The 23,141-nt window shown below is 40.8% G+C and overlaps 1 protein-coding gene and 1 long non-coding RNA gene across 2 annotated transcripts in view; both read right to left on the minus strand.

Annotated features, from left to right (window-relative positions):
* The window catches only part of LOC115160185 (polypyrimidine tract-binding protein 3-like), a 98,894-nt gene that overhangs the window by 17,886 nt on the left and 57,867 nt on the right, over positions 1-23,141 (minus strand). Inside the window, 2 exon segments of the mRNA XM_029710567.1 lie at positions 7,516-7,626; positions 8,536-8,703. Of these exon segments, the coding sequence (XP_029566427.1) occupies positions 7,516-7,626; positions 8,536-8,703 (279 nt within the window).
* Positions 7,704-8,462, minus strand: LOC115160186 (uncharacterized). The gene is made up of 2 exons (XR_003869026.1): positions 8,379-8,462; positions 7,704-8,108 (listed from the first exon to the last, which is right to left on the minus strand). It is a non-coding gene; the product is annotated as an uncharacterized LOC115160186 (long non-coding RNA).

Consider the following 23,141-nt stretch of genomic DNA (forward strand, 5'->3'; position numbering starts at 1 on the left):
GGGCCAATTGTATACCAAAGTATTCAGAAATGTGTAAACAATTTCATGGTAACTGGTACACAGTTATGTTTTAGTATCTCTCTGACCTCTATAACATGTTGAGTATCTCTGACCTCTATAACATGTTGAGTATCTCTCTGACCTCTATAACATGTTGAGTATCTCTGACCTCCATAACATGTTGAGTATCTCTGACCTCCATAACATGTTGAGTATCTCTGACCTCCATAACATGTTGAGTATCTTAGACCTCTATAACATGTTGAGTATCTCTGACCTCCATAACATGTTGAGTATCTCTGACCTCCATAACATGTCGAGTATCTCTCTGACCTCCATAACATGTTGAGTATCTCTCTGACCTCCATAACATGTTGAGTATCTCTGACCTCCATAACATGTAGAGTATCTCAGACCTCTATAACATGTTGAGTATCTCAGACCTCCATAACATGTAGAGTATCTCTGACCTCCATAACATGTCGAGTATCTCAGACCTCTATAACATGTTGAGTATCTCAGACCTCTATAACATGTTGAGTATCTCAGACCTCCATAACATGTTGAGTATCTCAGACCTCCATAACATGTTGAGTATCTCAGACCTCTATAACATGTTGAGTATCTCAGACCTCCATAACATGTAGAGTATCTCTGACCTCCATAACATGTCGAGTATCTCAGATCTCTATAACATGTTGAGTATCTCAGACCTCTATAACATGTTGAGTATCTCAGACCTCCATAACATGTAGAGTATCTCTGACCTCCATAACATGTCGAGTATCTCAGACCTCTATAACATGTTGAGTATCTCAGACCTCTATAACATGTTGAGTATCTCTGACCTCTATAACATGTTGAGTATCTCTGACCTCTATAACATGTTGAGTATCTCTCAGACCTCTATAAGATGTTTTAGTATCTCTGACCTCCATAAACAGAGACATGTATCACTAGCCACTTTAAACAATGCCGCTTTATATGTTTTCATACCCTACATTACTCATCTCATATGTATATACTGTACTCTATACCATCTACTGCATCTTGCCTATGCCGTTCGGCCATCACTCATTTATATATTTGTTTATGTACAAATTCGTATTCATTCCTTTACACTTGTGTGTATAAGGTAGTTGTTGTGGAATTGGTAGATTACTTGTTAGATATTACTGCATGGTCGGAACTAGAAGCACAAGCATTTCACTACACTCGCATTAACATCTGCTAACCATGTGTATGTGACAAATACATTTGATTTGATACAGAGAAAGACATGGTCCTAGTGAAGAAGGAATTGCCCCTTTATAGTGTAGTGCACAGAGGGACAAATAACTTCTCCCATCATCAGAAAACCACAGTGTTTACATCTAGAAGAAGGAAATTACAGTAATGACATAATATGGGTCACTACAGTTACTGTATCACTCAGAGAATACAGAACAACAAGCTCCTCTGTAAAGCAGCAGTTAGTGAACCACTCAGAGAATGTAGAACAACGAGCTCCTCCATAGAGCAGCAGTTAGTGCATCTGCATCTAGTCCACCCCAGGCCACTGCATCTAGTCCACCCAGGCCACTGCATCTAGTCTACCCCAGGCCACTGCATCTAGTCTACCCAGGCCACTGCATCTAGTCCACCCCAGGACACTGCATCTAGTCCACCCCAGGACACTGCATCTAGTCCACCCCAAGACACTGCATCTAGTCTACCCCAGGCCACTGCATCTAGTCCACCCAGGACACTGCATCTAGTCCACCCCAGGCCACTGCATCTAGTCCACCCCAGGCCACTACATCTAGTCCACCCCAGGCCACTGCATCTAGTCTACCCCAGGCCACTGCATCTAGTCCACCCCAGGCCACTGCATCTAGTCTACCCCAGGCCACTGCATCTAGTTCACCCCAGGCCACTGCATCTAGTCCACCCCAGGATACTGCATCTAGTCTACCCCAGGCCACTGCATCTAGTCCACCCAGGCCACTGCATCTAGTCCACCCCAGGCCACTGCATCTAGTCTACCCAGGCCACTGCATCTAGTCTACCCCAGGCCACTGCATCTAGTCCACCCCAGGCCACTGCATCTAGTCCACCCCAGGCCACTGCATCTAGTCTACCCCAGGCCACTGCATCTAGTCCACCCCAGGCCACTGCATCTAGTCTACCCCAGGCCACTGCATCTAGTTCACCCCAGGCCACTGCATCTAGTCCACCCCAGGATACTGCATCTAGTCTACCCCAGGCCACTGCATCTAGTCCACCCAGGCCACTGCATCTAGTCCACCCCAGGCCACTGCATCTAGTCTACCCAGGCCACTGCATCTAGTTCACCCCAGGCCACTGCATCTAGTCCACCCCAGGCCACTGCATCTAGTCCACCCCAGGCCACTGCATCTAGTCTACCCAGGCCACTGCATCTAGTCCACCCAGGCCACTGCATCTAGTCCACCCCAGGCCACTGCATCTAGTCTACCCAGGCCACTGCATCTAGTCTACCCAGGCCACTGCATCTAGTCTACCCCAGGCCACTGCATCTAGTTCACCCCAGGCCACTGCATCTAGTCCACCCAGGCCACTGCATCTAGTCCACCCAGGACACTGCATCTAGTCTACCCCAGGACACTGCATCTAGTCTACCCAGGACACTGCATCTAGTCCACCCAGGACACTGCATCTAGTCTTCCCCAGGCCACTGCATCTAGTCTACCCCAGGACACTGCATCTAGTCTACCCCAGGCCACTGCATCTAGTCCACCCCAGGCCACTGCATCTAGTCCACCCAGGACACTGCATCTAGTCTTCCCCAGGCCACTGCATCTAGTCTACCCAGGCCACTGCATCTAGTCCACCCAGGCCACTGCATCTAGTCCACCCCAGGCCACTGCATCTAGTCTACCCAGGCCACTGCATCTAGTCTACCCAGGCCACTGCATCTAGTCTACCCCAGGCCACTGCATCTAGTTCACCCCAGGCCACTGCATCTAGTCCACCCAGGCCACTGCATCTAGTCCACCCAGGACACTGCATCTAGTCTACCCCAGGACACTGCATCTAGTCTACCCAGGACACTGCATCTAGTCCACCCAGGACACTGCATCTAGTCTTCCCCAGGCCACTGCATCTAGTCTACCCCAGGACACTGCATCTAGTCTACCCCAGGCCACTGCATCTAGTCCACCCCAGGCCACTGCATCTAGTCCACCCAGGACACTGCATCTAGTCTTCCCCAGGCCACTGCATCTAGTCCACCCAGGCCACTGCATCTAGTCCACCCAGGACACTGCATCTAGTCCACCCAGGCCACTGCATCTAGTCCACCCATGACACTGCATCTAGTCTTCCCCAGGCCACTGCATCTAGTCTACCCCAAGACACTGCATCTAGTCTACCCCAGGACACTACATCTAGTCCACCCAGGACACTGCATCTAGTCCAGACAGAAAGACAGACAGACAGGAGCCACACCTGTCACCACAAAAGGGTGGTATTCCTTAGACATCAAATAGAAGAAAACGGATTACAACAGGGAGGGACGACCTGAATTTTTCCAATAAGAAATAATTATTTAACTAATTTTAGTTTTTTTGCCTAAAAAAGCAACACTGATTTGATACTGTGCGTCCAAATGAATACGACCCAGCCTTCCACTCCACTGTCAGCATAGAGAGATGTAACCTCCACACAACACTGATTACGTAAAAAATGGCACCCTATTCCCTTTATACTGCACAACTTTTAACCAGACCCAATATAACACAGTCACTGTCTGTCTATATCTACCACTCTATCCAGGGAGACAGGGAGACTGCTCTATCACTCCATCCAGGGAGACTGCTCTACCACTCCATCCAGGGAGACTGCTCTACCACTCCATCCAGGGAGACTGCTCTACCACTCCATCCAGGGAGACAGGGAGACTGCTCTACCTCTCCATCCAGGGAGACAGGGAGACTGCTCTTACTCTCCATCCAGGGAGACAGGGAGACTGCTCTACCACTCCATCTAGGGAGACAGGGAGACTGCTCTACCACTCCATCCAGGGAGACTGCTCTACCACTCCATCCAGGGAGACAGGGAGACTGCACTACCACTCCATCCAGGGAGACTGCTCTACCACTCCATCCAGGGAGACTGCTCTACCACTCCATCCAGGGAGACTGCTCTACCACTCCATCCAGGGAGACAGGGAGACTGCTCTACCACTCCATCCAGGGAGACAGGGAGACTGCTCTACCTCTCCATCCAGGGAGACAGGGAGACTGCTCTTACTCTCCATCCAGGGAGACAGGGAGACTGCTCTACCACTCCATCCAGGGAGACAGGGAGACTGCTCTACCACTCCATCCAGGGAGACAGGGAGACTGCTCTCATCCATTAGTGAAGACCTACAGCCGAACTTCATAATGAATGAACGAGAGCAATTTGAGAGCCATTTACAAGCAAACAGTCATAACGGAGAACATGGTCTTGTTTTTCCTTTCCCCTAGCAATTTACAGAGTAGGGATTCTACCTCACTCTCAACCTCTCTTCCCCTGCCCCCCCTCGTCCCCCAACCCCTCCCTCAAAGAAAGCTTGCACTGGACACAGGGCATGTAACATCTGTTCTTCAGAAGCAAAAAGGGAAATAGCTCAAAAGGTAAGAACCTGTAGGACAGTGGTCGCCAACCTGGTCGATCTTCAAGGCATTCCTAGTCGATCACCAAACATGTGGCTATGAATTTGTGCATGAGGCAGATTTCAGTGCGACTGGAGTTTTGCCATCAAGTGGAAGACAGTGTCCCCTCTCTCTGGTTCAGTCTCACCGGAGGAAAGCAAGGAGAGAGTAGGGACCATGAGAGGCTCCCTCCCTCCGCTGAGACTAATGCCGTGTTCAAAACAACTGGGAACTCGGAAATCTCACACTTCCGACTTCAGTGCGTTCAAGACAACTAGAAACTCTAAAAAAATCCCGATCTGACTGGGAAAAATCATTCTGACTGGGAAAAATCACTCAGAATTCCAAGTTGGAAACTCTGGCATCTTTCTAGAGCTCCGACTTTCCGACCTGAAGATCACCAACGTCATGATTTGACCTGTTTTTTTTCGTTTTTTTTTCCAGTTCTCTTGGAAGCACCATAACCATCAGATGCAGATACAAAGCAAATTAAATCTGTGCCTTGCTGGAAGCCCCACCTTCCACAGGTTATAAGTGAGGCTTCGATTCATTATTTCAATTATTCTACTCTTCACCTTGGTCTGAACAGGAACGATTCATGCTACTAAAACAAACAAAGTGGAACACAAGGCTGTCTTACATTGACCCAACTAAACTGTCCCTTAGTGGTAAAGCGTGCTCACCCCCTGGACCCCCTTTCACTCTGCAATAAAACAATGTCAGTGGGCGTTTACAAAAAAGTAGCTGGGTGCCTGAATTACCATTAATTTATAAATAAGTAGTGAAACAGAGGCATTGAGTAGAACCTGTGAGGTTAGTGATGAAAAGTAAATTAGTTGGGTCTTTTCACGAGGATGTGGTGATATACTGCCATCTGGTGGCGACTAGAAACAATTGCATAATAAGACCTATTATAAATTGATAGACTCGACTCGTGACTCGACCATTGGGGACTCGGACTTGGACTCGACTCAGACTTCAGCCATAGGGACTCGTGTCTCGACTTGGCCTTGAGTTTTAGTGACTCGACTACAACACTGGTGGCTGGTGTGTGTGATTTGAGATTTGTGGGCTCTAGCTACAGCCAGGTATAGCATGGAGATGGAGGAGGCCAGGCAGTAAAACACATGGTCCAATCTCTCTTCCTCCTAAAACATGGGAGCTAGACAGCATGTTTATGTTTGCCCTGTGAATAAACAAACATCTATGCTGAAACCGAGTGCTCCGTTTTCTTTATTTTGGGATAGTGACCTGTTGAAGTGTCCTGGAGTAAGGAATATTCTTTGGGATAGTGACCTGTGGAAGTGTCCTGGAGTAAGGAATGTTTTTTGGGATAGTGACCTGTGGAAGTGTCCTGGAGTAAGGAATGTTTTTGGGGATAGTGACCTGTTGAAGTGTCCTGGAGTAAGGAATGTTTTTTGGGATAGTGACCTGTGGAAGTGTCCTGGAGTAAGGAATGTTTTTGGGGATAGTGACCTGTTGAAGTGTCCTGGAGTAAGGAATGTTTTTTGGGATAGTGACCTGTGGAAGTGTCCTGGAGTAAGGAATGTTTTTTGGGATAGTGACCTGTGGAAGTGTCCTGGAGTAAGGAATGTTTTTGGGGATAGTGACCTGTTGAAGTGTCCTGGAGTAAGGAATGTTTTTTGGGATAGTGACCTGTTGAAGTGTCCTGGAGTAAGGAATATCTTTGGGGATAGTGACCTGTTGAAGTGTCCTGGAGTAAGGAATCATTTTGGGGATAGTGACCTGTTGAAGTGTCCTGGAGTAAGGAATGTTTTTGGGATAGTGACCTGTGGAAGTGTCCTGGAGTAAGGAATGTTTTTTGGGGATAGTGACCTGTTGAAGTGTCCTGGAGTAAGGAATGTTTTTGGGGATAGTGACCTGTTGAAGTGTCCTGGAGTAAGGAATAATTTTTTCGGATTATCAAGTCCCTCAGTCGAGCACCTGATTCCCTTCATGTTCAAGCTAGACTGAAGCGTGTTTGGGTATGCTTTGCTACACCCGCAATAACATCTGCTAAATATGTATATGTGACCAATCAAATTTGATACGATTTTTAAGCTCAGGTTTAAAGCATGGTTGGGGTTGTATTGGAAAAAAGACCAAAAGGCTAGATTGATAAAACCAAGGGTTGTAATGGAGACCAAGACTTATCTGGGCTAAACTGAGCTGAGAGGGAATATATGTGACATTATTAAGGCTTTTATCCAAACACATCAGGACATATCTGACATTATTAAGGCTTTTATCCAAACATATCAGGACAGACACAGACAGACTGTAGATCCGGCTTCAGAATAAGATCTTTGTTATGCTCTCTCCTGCCTCTTCTGACTGCTGCGTGATGTTTTAGAGCTGCGCTGCTATTCCTCACAGTTACATCAGGATGTCTGACATCCAAAGACCTAGCCAAATATCTAGCCAGAGACCTAGCCAAAGACCTAGCCAGAGACCTAGCCAAATACCTAGCCAAAGACCTAGCCAGAGACCTAGCCAAATATCTAGCCAGAGACCTAGCCAGAGACGTAGCCAAATACCTAGCCAGAGACCTAGCCAGAGACCTAGCCAGAGACCTAGCCAAATATCTAGCCAGAGACCTAGCCAGAGACCTAGCCAGAGACCTAGCCAAATACCTAGCCAAATACCTAGCCAGAGACCTAGCCAGAGACATAGCCAAATACCTAGCCAGAGACCTAGCCAGAGACCTAGCCAGAGACCTAGCCAGAGACCTAGCCAGAGACCTAGCCTAGCCATTTCAACCCCATGTGAGGAGGTACGTACCACTGGTGTGGTGGGCATTCATCGGGTCAGTACGTACCACTTTGGCGTGATGGGCATTCATCGGGTCAGTACGTACCACTTTGGCGTGGTGGGCATTCATCGGGTCAGCATATTGTAGCAGGGCCTGGAACTGGTTGTTCTTGGTGAATGTGATGATCTTCAGGACTGTCCCGAACTTAGAGAAGATCTATGGAGACATAACAAAAAACCCAGTTCATATAAACATATCTCTTAGGCTACTTAGCACCATACTCTCATTCAGTATTTTGTGTTATGACCTGGGCTCCTCTCAATTCATCTTTCCTTGATTCCTCTCTCCACATCTTCTCAAAGCGCATTTCGGAGAAGGTCAGAGGGGAGGGACTATTAAGATAGAGCCATAGTGCAATGGTGCAGCACCTCCAGAGAGACAAGGTAGAAGAGGTTAAAGGTCAGGGTTACCTGGTGTAGGACCTCCAGAGAGACAGGGTAGAAGAGGTTAAAGGTCAGGGTTACCTGGAGCAACACCTCCAGAGAGACAGGGTAGAGGAGGTTAAAGGTCAGGGTTACCTGGTGTAGGACCTCCAGTGATACAGGGTAGAAGAGGTTAAAGGTCAGGGTTACCTGGTGTAGGACCTCCAGTGATACAGGGTAGAAGAGGTTAAAGGTCAGGGTTACCTGGTGTAGGACCTCCAGAGAGACAGGGTAGAAGAGGTTAAAGGTCAGGGTTACCTGGAGCAACACCTCCAGAGAGACAGGGTAGAGGAGGTTAAAGGTCAGGGTTACCTGGTGTAGGACCTCCAGAGAGACAGGGTAGAAGAGGTTAAAGGTCAGGGTTACCTGGTGTAGGACCTCCAGTGATACAGGGTAGAAGAGGTTAAAGGTCAGGGTTACCTGGTGTAGGACCTCCAGTGATACAGGGTAGAAGAGGTTAAAGGTCAGGGTTACCTGGTGTAGGACCTCCAGTGATACAGGGTAGAAGAGGTTAAAGGTCAGGGTTACCTGGTGTAGGACCTCCAGTGATACAGGTTAGAAGAGGTTAAAGGTCAGGGTTACCTGGTGTAGGACCTCCAGTGATACAGGGTAGAAGAGGTTAGAGGTCAGAGATCAGGGTTACCTGGTGCAGGACCTCCAGTGATACAGGGTAGAAGAGGTTTTCTACAATGATGCGCAGCACGGGGCTCTGTCCTGGCATCAAGGCTCCATCACTGCCCGATGCTGAACCGCCCAACGCCATGTTCCCAGAATGCACTGCGTTGACCGCCTGCAACGCTGCCTGAGCTCTCTGTTGGGGAAAGGAGTAGAGAGGGGAAGAGAGGGAGGAGAGAGGGAGGAGAGGGGGAAGAGAGGGAGGAGAGTTGAGGAGGAGAGGGGAAGAGAAGGAGAAGAGAGGGAGGAGAGTTGAGGAGGAGAGGAGGAGAGGGGAGGAGAGGGAGGAGAGTGGAGGAGAAGAGGAGGAAGAGACAGGGTAGAGGGGGAGGAGAGTGGAGGAGAGAGGGAAGAGAGGGAGGAGAGTGGAGGAGAGAGGGGGAAGAGACAGGGTAGAGGGGGAGGAGAGTGGAGGAGAGAGGGGGATGTTGGGTTTAACACCCCAAACAATAAAAATATGATATACAATAACTTAATAATTTATTGTCATAATGTGGAGAGAGAAAGAGGAAGACAGAGATTGAGAGAGAAAGAGAGACAGACAGAGACAGAGACAGAGAGACAGAGAGAGAGAAAGAGGAAGACAGAGATTGAGATTGAGAGAGAGAGAGAGAGAGAGAAAGAGAGAGAGAGAAAGAGAGAGAAAGAGAGACAGAAAGAGAAAGACAAAAGAGAAAGAGAGAGAGGTTGTAACATGATATTGTACAGTAGATTAGTGCTAGCTAGAATCAGCAGAACATTGTGGACTGGACATGCCTGCTGCTGGACTGGTCATATCACACAATCTATTTCCAAATGGCACCCGATAACCTACAGTATAACCTGTAACCTACAGTATAACCTGTAACCTGTAACCTACAGTATAACCTGTAACCTACAGTACAAACTGTAACCTACAGTATAACCTAAAACCTACAGTATAACCTGTAACCTATAGTATAACCTGTAACCTACAGTATAACCTGTAACCTACAGTATAACCTGTAACCTACAGTATAACCTGTAACCTGTAACCTACAGTATAACCTATAACCTACAGTATAACCTGTAACCTACAGTATAACCTATAACCTGTAACCTGTAACCTAATGTATAACCTATAACCTACAGTATAACCTGTAACCTACAGTATAACCTGTAACCTGTAACCTACAGTATAACCTGTAACCTACAGTATAACCTGTAACCTGTAACCTACAGTATAACCTATAACCTACAGTATAACCTGTAACCTACAGTATAACCTATAACCTGTAACCTGTAACCTACAGTACAACCTGTAACCTATAACCTACAGTATAACCTGTAACCTGTAACCTATAACCTACAGTATAACCTGTAACCTATAACCTACAGTATAACCTGTAACCTACAGTATAACCTGTAACCTACAGTATAACCTATAACCTACAGTATAACCTGTAACCTACAGTATAACCTGTAACCTGTAACCTGTAACCTACAGTATAACCTGTAACCTACAGTATAACCTATAAACTACAGTATAACCTGTAACCTACAGTATAACCTGTAACCTGTAACCTGTAACCTACAGTATAACCTGTAACCTACAGTATAACCTGTAACCTATAACCTACAGTATAACCTGTAACCTATAGTATAACCTGTAACCTACGGTATAACCTGTAACCTACAGTATAACCTGTAACCTATAACCTACAGTATAACCTGTAACCTATAGTATAACCTGTAACCTACAGTATAACCTGTAACCTACAGAATAACCTGTAACCTACAGTATAACCAGTAACCTACAGTATAACATGTAACCTATAACCTACAGTATAACCTGTAACCTATAGTATAACCTGTAACCTATAATCTACAGTATAACCTGTAACCTACAGTATAACCTATAACCTACAGTATAACCTATAACCTACAGTACAACCTGTAACCTACAGTATAACCTATAACCTACAGTATAACCTGTAACCTACAGTATAACCTGTAACCTATAATCTACAGTATAACCTATAACCTGTAACCTACAGTATAACCTATAACCTACAGTATAACCTGTAACCTACAGTATAACCTGTAACCTACAGTATAACCTGTAACCTATAACCTACAGTATAACCTGTAACCTACAGTATAACCTGTAACCTACAGTATAACCTATAACCTACAGTATAACCTGTAACCTATAACCTACAGTATAACCTGTAACCTACAGTATAACCTGTAACCTATAACCTACAGTATAACCTGTAACCTACAGTATAACCTGTAACCTACAGTATAACCTGTAACCTACAGTAAAACCTGTAACCTATAACCTACAGTATAACCTATAACCTACAGTATAACCTGTAACCTATAACCTACAGTATAACCTGTAACCTACAACCTACAGTATAACCTGTAACCTACAGTATAACCTGTAACCTACAGTATAACCTGTAACCTACAGTATAACCTATAACCTACAGTATAACCTGTAACCTACAGTATAACCTGTAACCTACAGTATAACCTATAACCTACAGTATAACCTGTAACCTACAGTATAACCTGTAACCTATAACCTACAGTATAACCTGTAACCTACAGTATAACCTGTAACCTACAGTACAACCTGTAACCTATAACCTACAGTATAACCTATAACCTACAGTATAACCTGTAACCTGTAACCTATAACCTACAGTATAACCTGTAACCTATAACCTACAGTATAACCTGTAACCTACAGTATAACCTGTAACCTACAGTATAACCTATAACCTACAGTATAACCTGTAACCTACAGTATAACCTGTAACCTGTAACCTACAGTATAACCTGTAACCTACAGTATAACCTATAACCTACAGTATAACCTGTAACCTACAGTATAACCTGTAACCTGTAACCTGTAACCTACAGTATAACCTGTAACCTACAGTATAACCTGTAACCTACAGTATAACCTGTAACCTATAACCTACAGTATAACCTGTAACCTATAGTATAACCTGTAACCTACAGTATAACCTGTAACCTACAGTATAACCTGTAACCTATAACCTACAGTATAACCTGTACCCTATAGTATAACCTGTAACCTACAGTATAACCTGTAACCTACAGTAAAACCTGTAACCTACAGTATAACCTGTAACCTACAGTATAACCTGTAACCTATAATCTACAGTATAACCTGTAACCTGTAACCTACAGTATAACCTATAACCTACAGTATAACCTATAACCTACAGTACAACCTGTAACCTACAGTATAACCTTTAACCTACAGTATAACCTGTAACCTACAGTATAACCTATAACCTACAGTACAACCTGTAACCTACAGTATAACCTTTAACCTACAGTATAACCTGTAACCTACAGTATAACCTGTAACCTATAATCTACAGTATAACCTATAACCTGTAACCTACAGTATAACCTATAACCTACAGTATAACCTGTAAAATACAGTATAACCTGTAACCTATAACCTACAGTATAACCTGTAACCTACAGTATAACCTGTAACCTACAGTATAACCTGTAACCTATAACCTACAGTATAACCTGAAACCTACAGTATAACCTGTAACCTACAGTATAACCTATAACCTACAGTATAACCTGTAACCTATAACCTACAGTATAACCTGTAACCTACAGTATAACCTGTAACCCATAACCTACAGTATAACCTGTAACCTACAGTATAACCTGTAACCTATAACCTACAGTATAACCTGTAACCTATAGTATAACCTGTAACCTACAGTATAACCTGTAACCTACAGTATAACCTGTAACCTATAACCTACAGTATAACCTGTAACCTACAGTATAACCTGTAACCTACAGTATAACCTGTAACCTATAACCTACAGTATAACCTGTAACCTATAGTATAACCTGTAACCTATAATCTACAGTATAACCTGTAACCTGTAACCTACAGTATAACCTATAACCTACAGTATAACCTATAACCTACAGTACAACCTGTAACCTAAAGTATAACCTATAACCTACAGCATAACCTGTAACCTATAATCTACAGTATAACCTATAACCTGTAACCTACAGTATAACCTATAACCTACAGTATAACCTGTAACCTACAGTATAACCTGTAACCTATAACCTACAGTATAACCTGTAACCTACAGTATAACCTGTAACCTACAGTATAACCTATAACCTACAGTATAACCTGTAACCTATAACCTACAGTATAACCTGTAACCTACAGTATAACCTGTAACCTATAACCTACAGTATAACCTGTAACCTACAGTATAACCTGTAACCTGTAACCTACAGTATAACCTGTAACCTACAGTATAACCTGTAACCTACAGTATAACCTGTAACCTACAGTATAACCTATAACATACAGTATAACCTGTAACCTACAGTATAACCTGTAACCTACAGTATAACCTGTAACCTGTAACCTACAGTACAACCTGTAACCTACAGTATAACCTGTAACCTACAGTATAACCTGTAACCTGTAACCTACAGTACAACCTATAACCTACAGTATAACCTGTAACCTACAGTATAACCTGTAACCTATAACCTACAGTATAACCTGTAACCTAAAGTATAACCTGTAACCTACAGTACAACCTATAACATACAGTATAACCTGTAACCTACAGTATAACCTATAACCTACAGTATAACCTGTAACCTAAAGTATAACCTGTAACCTACAGTACAACCTGTAACCTACAGTATAACCTGTAACCTACAGTATAACCTGTAACCTGCAACCTACAGTATAACCTGTAACCTACAGTACAACCTGTAACCTACAGTATAACCTGTAACCTATAACCTACAGTATAACCTGTAACCTACAGTATAACCTGTAACCTACAGTATAACCTGTAACCTATAACCTACAGTATAACCTATAACCTACAGTTTAACCTATAACCTACAGTATAACCTGTAACCTACAGTATAACCTGTAACCTATAACCTACAGTATAACCTGTAACCTACAGTATAACCTGTAACCTACAGTATAACCTGTAACCTGTAACCTACAGTATAACCTGTAACCTATAACCTACAGTATAACCTGTAACCTACAGTATAACCTGTAACCTACAGTATAACCTATAACCTACAGTATAACCTGTAACCTACAGTATAACCTGTAACCTACAGTACAACCTGTAACCTACAGTATAACCTGTAACCTATAACCTACAGTATAACCTATAACGTACAGTATAACCTGTAACCTACAGTACAAACTGTAACCTACAGTATAACCTGTAACCTACAGTATAACCTGTAACCTGTAACCTACAGTATAACCTGTAACCTATAACCTACAGTATAACCTATAACCTACAGTATAACCTGTAACCTACAGTACAACCTGTAACCTACAGTATAACCTGTAACCTGTAACCTACAGTATAACCTGTAACCTACAGTATAACCTGTAACCTATAACCTACAGTATAACCTGTAACCTACAGTATAACCTGTAACCTATAACCTACAGTATAACCTGTAACCTATAGTATAACCTGTAACCTATAACCTACAGTATAACCTGTAACCTACAGTATAACCTGTAACCTACAGTATAACCTGTAACCTATAGTATAACCTGTAACCTGTAACCTATAACCTACAGTATAACCTGTAACCTACAGTATAACCTGTAACCTACAGTATAACCTGTAACCTAAAGTATAACCAATAACCTACAGTATAACCTGTAACCTACAGTATAGCCTGTAACCTACAGTATAACGTGTAACCTACAGTATAACCTGTAACCTATAACCTACAGTATAACCTGTAACCTATGACCTACAGTATAACCAATAACCTACAGTATAACCTATAACCTACAGTATAACCTGTAACCTACAGTATAACCTGTAACCTACAGTACAACCTGTAACCTACAGTATAACCTGTAACCTATAACCTACAGTATAACCTGTAACCTACAGTATAACCTGTAACCTACAGTACAACCTATAACCTACAGTATAACCTGTAACCTACAGTATAACCTGTAACCTGTAACCTACAGTATAACCTGTAACCTACAGTATAACCTGTAACCTACAGTACAACCTATAACCTACAGTATAACCTGTAACCTACAGTATAACCTGTAACCTGTAACCTACAGTATAACCTGTAACCTGTAATCTACAGTATAACCTGTAACCTACAGTATAACCTGTAACCTATAACCTACAGTATAACCTATAACCTACAGTATAACCTGTAACCTACAGTATAACCTGTAACCTACAGTATAACCTGTAACCTGTAACCTACAGTATAACCTGTAACCTACAGTATAACCTATAACCTACAGTATAATCTGTAACCTACAGTATAACCTGTAACCTACAGTGTAACCTGTAACCTACAGTATAACCTGTAACCTACAGTATAACCTGTAACCTACAGTACAACCTGTAACCTACAGTATAACCTGTAACCTGTAACCTACAGTATAACCTGTAACCTACAGTATAACCTGTAACCTATAACCTACAGTATAACCTGTAACCTACAGTATAACCTGTAACCTATAACCTACAGTATAACCTGTAACCTATAGTATAACCTGTAACCTATAACCTACAGTATAACCTGTAACCTACAGTATAACCTGTAACCTACAGTATAACCTGTAACCTATAACCTACAGTATAACCTGTAACCTACTGTATAACCTGTAACCTACAGTATAACCTGTAACCTACAGTATAACCTGTAACCTATAACCTACAGTATAACCTGTAACCTATAGTATAACCTGTAACCTGTAACCTATAACCTACAGTATAACCTGTAACCTACATTATAACCTGTAACCTACAGTCTAACCTGTAACCTAAAGTATAACCAATAACCTACAGTATAACCTGTAACCTACAGTATAGCCTGTAACCTACAGTATAACGTGTAACCTACAGTATAACCTGTAACCTATAACCTACAGTATAACCTGTAACCTACAGTACAACCTGTAACCTACAGTATAACCTGTAACCTACAGTATAACCTGTAACCTACAGTATAACCTGTAACCTATAACCTACAGTATAACCTGTAACCTACAGTAAAACCTGTAACCTGTAACCTACAGTATAACCTGTAACCTACAGTATAACCTGTAACCTACAGTATAACCTGTAACCTATAACCTACAGTATAACCTGTAACCTACAGTAAAACCTGTAACCTGTAACCTACAGTATAACCTGTAACCTACAGTACAACCTGTAACCTACAGTATAACCTGTAACCTACAGTATAACCTGTAACCTACAGTATAACCTGTAACCTATAACCTACAGTATAACCTGTAACCTACAGTATAACCTGTAACCTATAACCTACAGTATAACCTGTAACCTATAGTATAACCTGTAACCTATAACCTACAGTATAACCTGTAACCTACAGTATAACCTGTAACCTACAGTATAACCTGTAACCTATAACCTACAGTATAACCTGTAACCTACTGTATAACCTGTAACCTACAGTATAACCTGTAACCTACAGTATAACCTGTAACCTATAACCTACAGTATAACCTGTAACCTATAGTATAACCTGTAACCTGTAACCTATAACCTACAGTATAACCTGTAACCTACAGTATAACCTGTAACCTACAGTATAACCTGTAACCTAAAGTATAACCAATAACCTACAGTATAACCTGTAACCTACAGTATAGCCTGTAACCTACAGTATAACGTGTAACCTACAGTATAACCTGTAACCTATAACCTACAGTATAACCTGTAACCTATGACCTACAGTATAACCAATAACCTACAGTATAACCTATAACCTACAGTATAACCTGTAACCTACAGTATTACCTGTAACCTACAGTACAACCTGTAACCTACAGTATAACCTGTAACCTATAACCTACAGTATAACCTGTAACCTACAGTATAACCTGTAACCTACAGTATAACCTATAACCTACAGTATAACCTGTAACCTATAACCTACAGTATAACCTGTAACCTACAGTATAACCTGTAACCTATAACCTACAGTATAACCTGTAACCTACAGTATAACCTGTAACCTACAGTATAACCTGTAACCTACAGTAAAACCTGTAACCTATAACCTACAGTATAACCTATAACCTACAGTATAACCTGTAACCTATAACCTACAGTATAACCTGTAACCTACAACCTACAGTATAACCTGTAACCTACAGTATAACCTGTAACCTACAGTATAACCTGTAACCTACAGTATAACCTATAACCTACAGTATAACCTGTAACCTACAGTATAACCTGTAACCTATAACCTACAGTATAACCTGTAACCTACAGTATAACCTGTAACCTACAGTACAACCTGTAACCTATAACCTACAGTATAACCTATAACCTACAGTATAACCTGTAACCTGTAACCTATAACCTACAGTATAACCTGTAACCTATAACCTACAGTATAACCTGTAACCTACAGTATAACCTGTAACCTACAGTATAACCTATAACCTACAGTATAACCTGTAACCTACAGTATAACCTGTAACCTGTAACCTACAGTATAACCTGTAACCTACAGTATAACCTATAACCTACAGTATAACCTGTAACCTACAGTATAACCTGTAACCTGTAACCTGTAACCTACAGTATAACCTGTAACCTACAGTATAACCTGTAACCTACAGTATAACCTGTAACCTATAACCTACAGTATAACCTGTAACCTATAGTATAACCTGTAACCTACAGTATAACCTGTAACCTACAGTATAACCTGTAACCTATAACCTACAGTATAACCTGTACCCTATAGTATAACCTGTAACCTACAGTATAACCTGTAACCTACAGTAAAACCTGTAACCTACAGTATAACCTGTAACCTACAGTATAACCTGTAACCTATAATCTACAGTATAACCTGTAACCTGTAACCTACAGTATAACCTATAACCTACAGTATAACCTATAACCTACAGTACAACCTGTAACCTACAGTATAACCTTTAACCTACAGTATAACCTGTAACCTACAGTATAACCTATAACCTACAGTACAACCTGTAACCTACAGTATAACCTTTAACCTACAGTATAACCTGTAACCTACAGTATAACCTGTAACCTATAATCTACAGTATAACCTATAACCTGTAACCTACAGTATAACCTATAACCTACAGTATAACCTGTAAAATACAGTATAACCTGTAACCTATAACCTACAGTATAACCTGTAACCTACAGTATAACCTGTAACCTACAGTATAACCTGTAACCTACAGTATAACCTGTAACCTATAACCTACAGTATAACCTGAAACCTACAGTATAACCTGTAACCTACAGTATAACCTATAACCTACAGTATAACCTGTAACCTATAACCTACAGTATAACCTGTAACCTACAGTATAACCTGTAACCTATAACCTACAGTATAACCTGTAACCTACAGTATAACCTGTAACCTATAACCTACAGTATAACCTGTAACCTATAGTATAACCTGTAACCTACAGTATAACCTGTAACCTACAGTATAACCTGTAACCTATAACCTACAGTATAACCTGTAACCTACAGTATAACCTGTAACCTACAGTATAACCTGTAACCTATAACCTACAGTATAACCTGTAACCTATAGTATAACCTGTAACCTATAATCTACAGTATAACCTGTAACCTGTAACCTACAGTATAACCTATAACCTACAGTATAACCTATAACCTACAGTACAACCTGTAACCTAAAGTATAACCTATAACCTACAGCATAACCTGTAACCTATAATCTACAGTATAACCTATAACCTGTAACCTACAGTATAACCTATAATCTACAGTATAACCTGTAACCTACAGTATAACCTGTAACCTATAACCTACAGTATAACCTGTAACCTACAGTATAACCTGTAACCTACAGTATAACCTATAACCTACAGTATAACCTGTAACCTATAACCTACAGTATAACCTGTAACCTACAGTATAACCTGTAACCTATAACCTACAGTATAACCTGTAACCTACAGTATAACCTGTAACCTGTAACCTACAGTATAACCTGTAACCTACAGTATAACCTGTAACCTACAGTATAACCTGTAACCTACAGTATAACCTATAACATACAGTATAACCTGTAACCTACAGTATAACCTGTAACCTACAGTATAACCTGTAACCTGTAACCTACAGTACAACCTGTAACCTACAGTATAACCTGTAACCTACAGTATAACCTGTAACCTGTAACCTACAGTACAACCTATAACCTACAGTATAACCTGTAACCTACAGTATAACCTGTAACCTATAACCTACAGTATAACCTGTAACCTAAAGTATAACCTGTAACCTACAGTACAACCTGTAACCTACAGTATAACCTGTAACCTACAGTATAACCTGTAACCTGCAACCTACAGTATAACCTGTAACCTACAGTACAACCTGTAACCTACAGTATAACCTGTAACCTATAACCTACAGTATAACCTGTAACCTACAGTATAACCTGTAACCTACAGTATAACCTGTAACCTATAACCTACAGTATAACCTATAACCTACAGTTTAACCTGTAACCTACAGTATAACCTGTAACCTACAGTATAACCTGTAACCTATAACCTACAGTATAACCTGTAACCTACAGTATAACCTGTAACCTACAGTATAACCTGTAACCTGTAACCTACAGTATAACCTGTAACCTATAACCTACAGTATAACCTGTAACCTACAGTATAACCTGTAACCTACAGTATAACCTATAACCTACAGTATAACCTGTAACCTACAGTATAACCTGTAACCTACAGTACAACCTGTAACCTACAGTATAACCTGTAACCTATAACCTACAGTATAACCTATAACGTACAGTATAACCTGTAACCTACAGTACAACCTGTAACCTACAGTATAACCTGTAACCTACAGTATAACCTGTAACCTGTAACCTACAGTATAACCTGTAACCTATAACCTACAGTATAACCTATAACCTACAGTATAACCTGTAACCTACAGTACAACCTGTAACCTACAGTATAACCTGTAACCTGTAACCTACAGTATAACCTGTAACCTACAGTATAACCTGTAACCTATAACCTACAGTATAACCTGTAACCTACAGTATAACCTGTAACCTATAACCTACAGTATAACCTGTAACCTATAGTATAACCTGTAACCTATAACCTACAGTATAACCTGTAACCTACAGTATAACCTGTAACCTACAGTATAACCTGTAACCTATAACCTACAGTATAAACTGTAACCTACTGTATAACCTGTAACCTACAGTATAACCTGTAACCTATAACCTACAGTATAACCTGTAACCTATAGTATAACCTGTAACCTGTAACCTATAACCTACAGTATAACCTGTAACCTACAGTATAACCTGTAACCTACAGTATAACCTGTAACCTAAAGTATAACCAATAACCTACAGTATAACCTGTAACCTACAGTATAGCCTGTAACCTACAGTATAACGTGTAACCTACAGTATAACCTGTAACCTATAACCTACAGTATAACCTGTAACCTATGACCTACAGTATAACCAATAACCTACAGTATAACCTATAACCTACAGTATAACCTGTAACCTACAGTATAACCTGTAACCTACAGTACAACCTGTAACCTACAGTATAACCTGTAACCTATAACCTACAGTATAACCTGTAACCTACAGTATAACCTGTAACCTACAGTACAACCTATAACCTACAGTATAACCTGTAACCTACAGTATAACCTGTAACCTGTAACCTACAGTATAACCTGTAACCTACAGTATAACCTGTAACCTACAGTACAACCTATAACCTACAGTATAACCTGTAACCTACAGTATAACCTGTAACCTGTAACCTACAGTATAACCTGTAACCTGTAATCTACAGTATAACCTGTAACCTACAGTATAACCTGTAACCTACAGTATAACCTGTAACCTACAGTATAACCTATAACCTACAGTATAACCTGTAACCTACAGTATAACCTGTAACCTACAGTATAACCTGTAACCTGTAACCTACAGTATAACCTGTAACCTACAGTATAACCTATAACCTACAGTATAATCTGTAACCTACAGTATAACCTGTAACCTACAGTGTAACCTGTAACCTACAGTATAACCTGTAACCTACAGTATAACCTGTAACCTACAGTACAACCTGTAACCTACAGTATAACCTGTAACCTGTAACCTACAGTATAACCTGTAACCTACAGTATAACCTGTAACCTATAACCTACAGTATAACCTGTAACCTACAGTATAACCTGTAACCTATAACCTACAGTATAACCTGTAACCTATAGTATAACCTGTAACCTATAACCTACAGTATAACCTGTAACCTACAGTATAACCTGTAACCTACAGTATAACCTGTAACCTATAACCTACAGTATAACCTGTAACCTACTGTATAACCTGTAACCTACAGTATAACCTGTAACCTACAGTATAACCTGTAACCTATAACCTACAGTATAACCTGTAACCTATAGTATAACCTGTAACCTGTAACCTATAACCTACAGTATAACCTGTAACCTACATTATAACCTGTAACCTACAGTCTAACCTGTAACCTAAAGTATAACCAATAACCTACAGTATAACCTGTAACCTACAGTATAGCCTGTAACCTACAGTATAACGTGTAACCTACAGTATAACCTGTAACCTATAACCTACAGTATAACCTGTAACCTACAGTACAACCTGTAACCTACAGTATAACCTGTAACCTACAGTATAACCTGTAACCTACAGTATAACCTGTAACCTATAACCTACAGTATAACCTGTAACCTACAGTAAAACCTGTAACCTGTAACCTACAGTATAACCTGTAACCTACAGTATAACCTGTAACCTACAGTATAACCTGTAACCTATAACCTACAGTATAACCTGTAACCTACAGTAAAACCTGTAACCTGTAACCTACAGTATAACCTGTAACCTACAGTATAACCTGTAACCTACAGTATAACCTGTAACCTATAACCTACAGTATAACCTGTAACCTACAGTATAACCTGTAACCTATAACCTACAGTATAACCTGTAACCTATAGTATAACCTGTAACCTATAACCTACAGTATAACCTGTAACCTACAGTATAACCTGTAACCTACAGTATAACCTGTAACCTATAACCTACAGTATAACCTGTAACCTACTGTAGAACCTGTAACCTACAGTATAACCTGTAACCTACAGTATAACCTGTAACCTATAACCTACAGTATAACCTGTAACCTATAGTATAACCTGTAACCTGTAACCTATAACCTACAGTATAACCTGTAACCTACAGTATAACCTGTAACCTACAGTATAACCTGTAACCTAAAGTATAACCAATAACCTACAGTATAACCTGTAACCTACAGTATAGCCTGTAACCTACAGTATAACGTGTAACCTACAGTATAACCTGTAACCTATAACCTACAGTATAACCTGTAACCTATGACCTACAGTATAACCAATAACCTACAGTATAACCTATAACCTACAGTATAACCTGTAACCTACAGTATTACCTGTAACCTACAGTATAACCTATAACCTATAGTATAACCTGTAACCTACAGTATAACCTGTAACCTACAGTATAACCTGTAACCTACAGTATAACCTGTAACCTGTAACCTACAGTACAACCTATAACCTACAGTATAACCTGTAACCTACAGTATAACCTGTAACCTGTAACCTACAGTATAACCTGTAACCTACAGTATAACCTGTAACCTACAGTACAACCTATAACCTACAGTATAACCTGTAACCTACAGTATAACCTGTAACCTGTAACCTACAGTATAACCTGTAACCTGTAATCTACAGTATAACCTGTAACCTACAGTACAACCTGTAACCTACAGTATAACCTGTAACCTACAGTATAACCTGTAACCTACAGTATAACCTATAACCTACAGTATAACCTGTAACCTACAGTATAACCTGTAACCTACAGTATAACCTGTAACCTGTAACCTACAGTATAACCTGTAACCTACAGTATAACCTATAACCTACAGTATAACCTGTAACCTACAGTATAACCTGTAACCTACAGTGTAACCTGTAACCTACAGTATAACCTGTAACCTACAGTATAACCTGTAAGCTGTAACCTACAGTATAACCTGTAACCTGTAACCTACAGTATAACCTGTAACCTACAGTATAACCTGTAACCTACAGTATAACCTGTAACCTATAGTGTAACCTGTAACCTACAGTATAACCTGTAACCTACAGTATAACCTGTAACCTGTAACCTACAGTATAACCTGTAACCTACAGTATAACCTGTAACCTACAGTATAACCTGTAACCTGTAACCTACAGTATAACCTGTAACCTACAGTATAACCTGTAACCTACAGTATAACCTGTAACCTGTAACCTACAGTATAACCTGTAACCTACAGTACAACCTGTAACCTACAGTATAACCTGTATAACCTGTAACCTACAGTATAAC

The sequence above is a fragment of the Salmo trutta genome, chromosome 23 (genome assembly GCF_901001165.1).
Source record: "Salmo trutta chromosome 23, fSalTru1.1, whole genome shotgun sequence".
NCBI lineage: Eukaryota > Metazoa > Chordata > Actinopteri > Salmoniformes > Salmonidae > Salmo > Salmo trutta.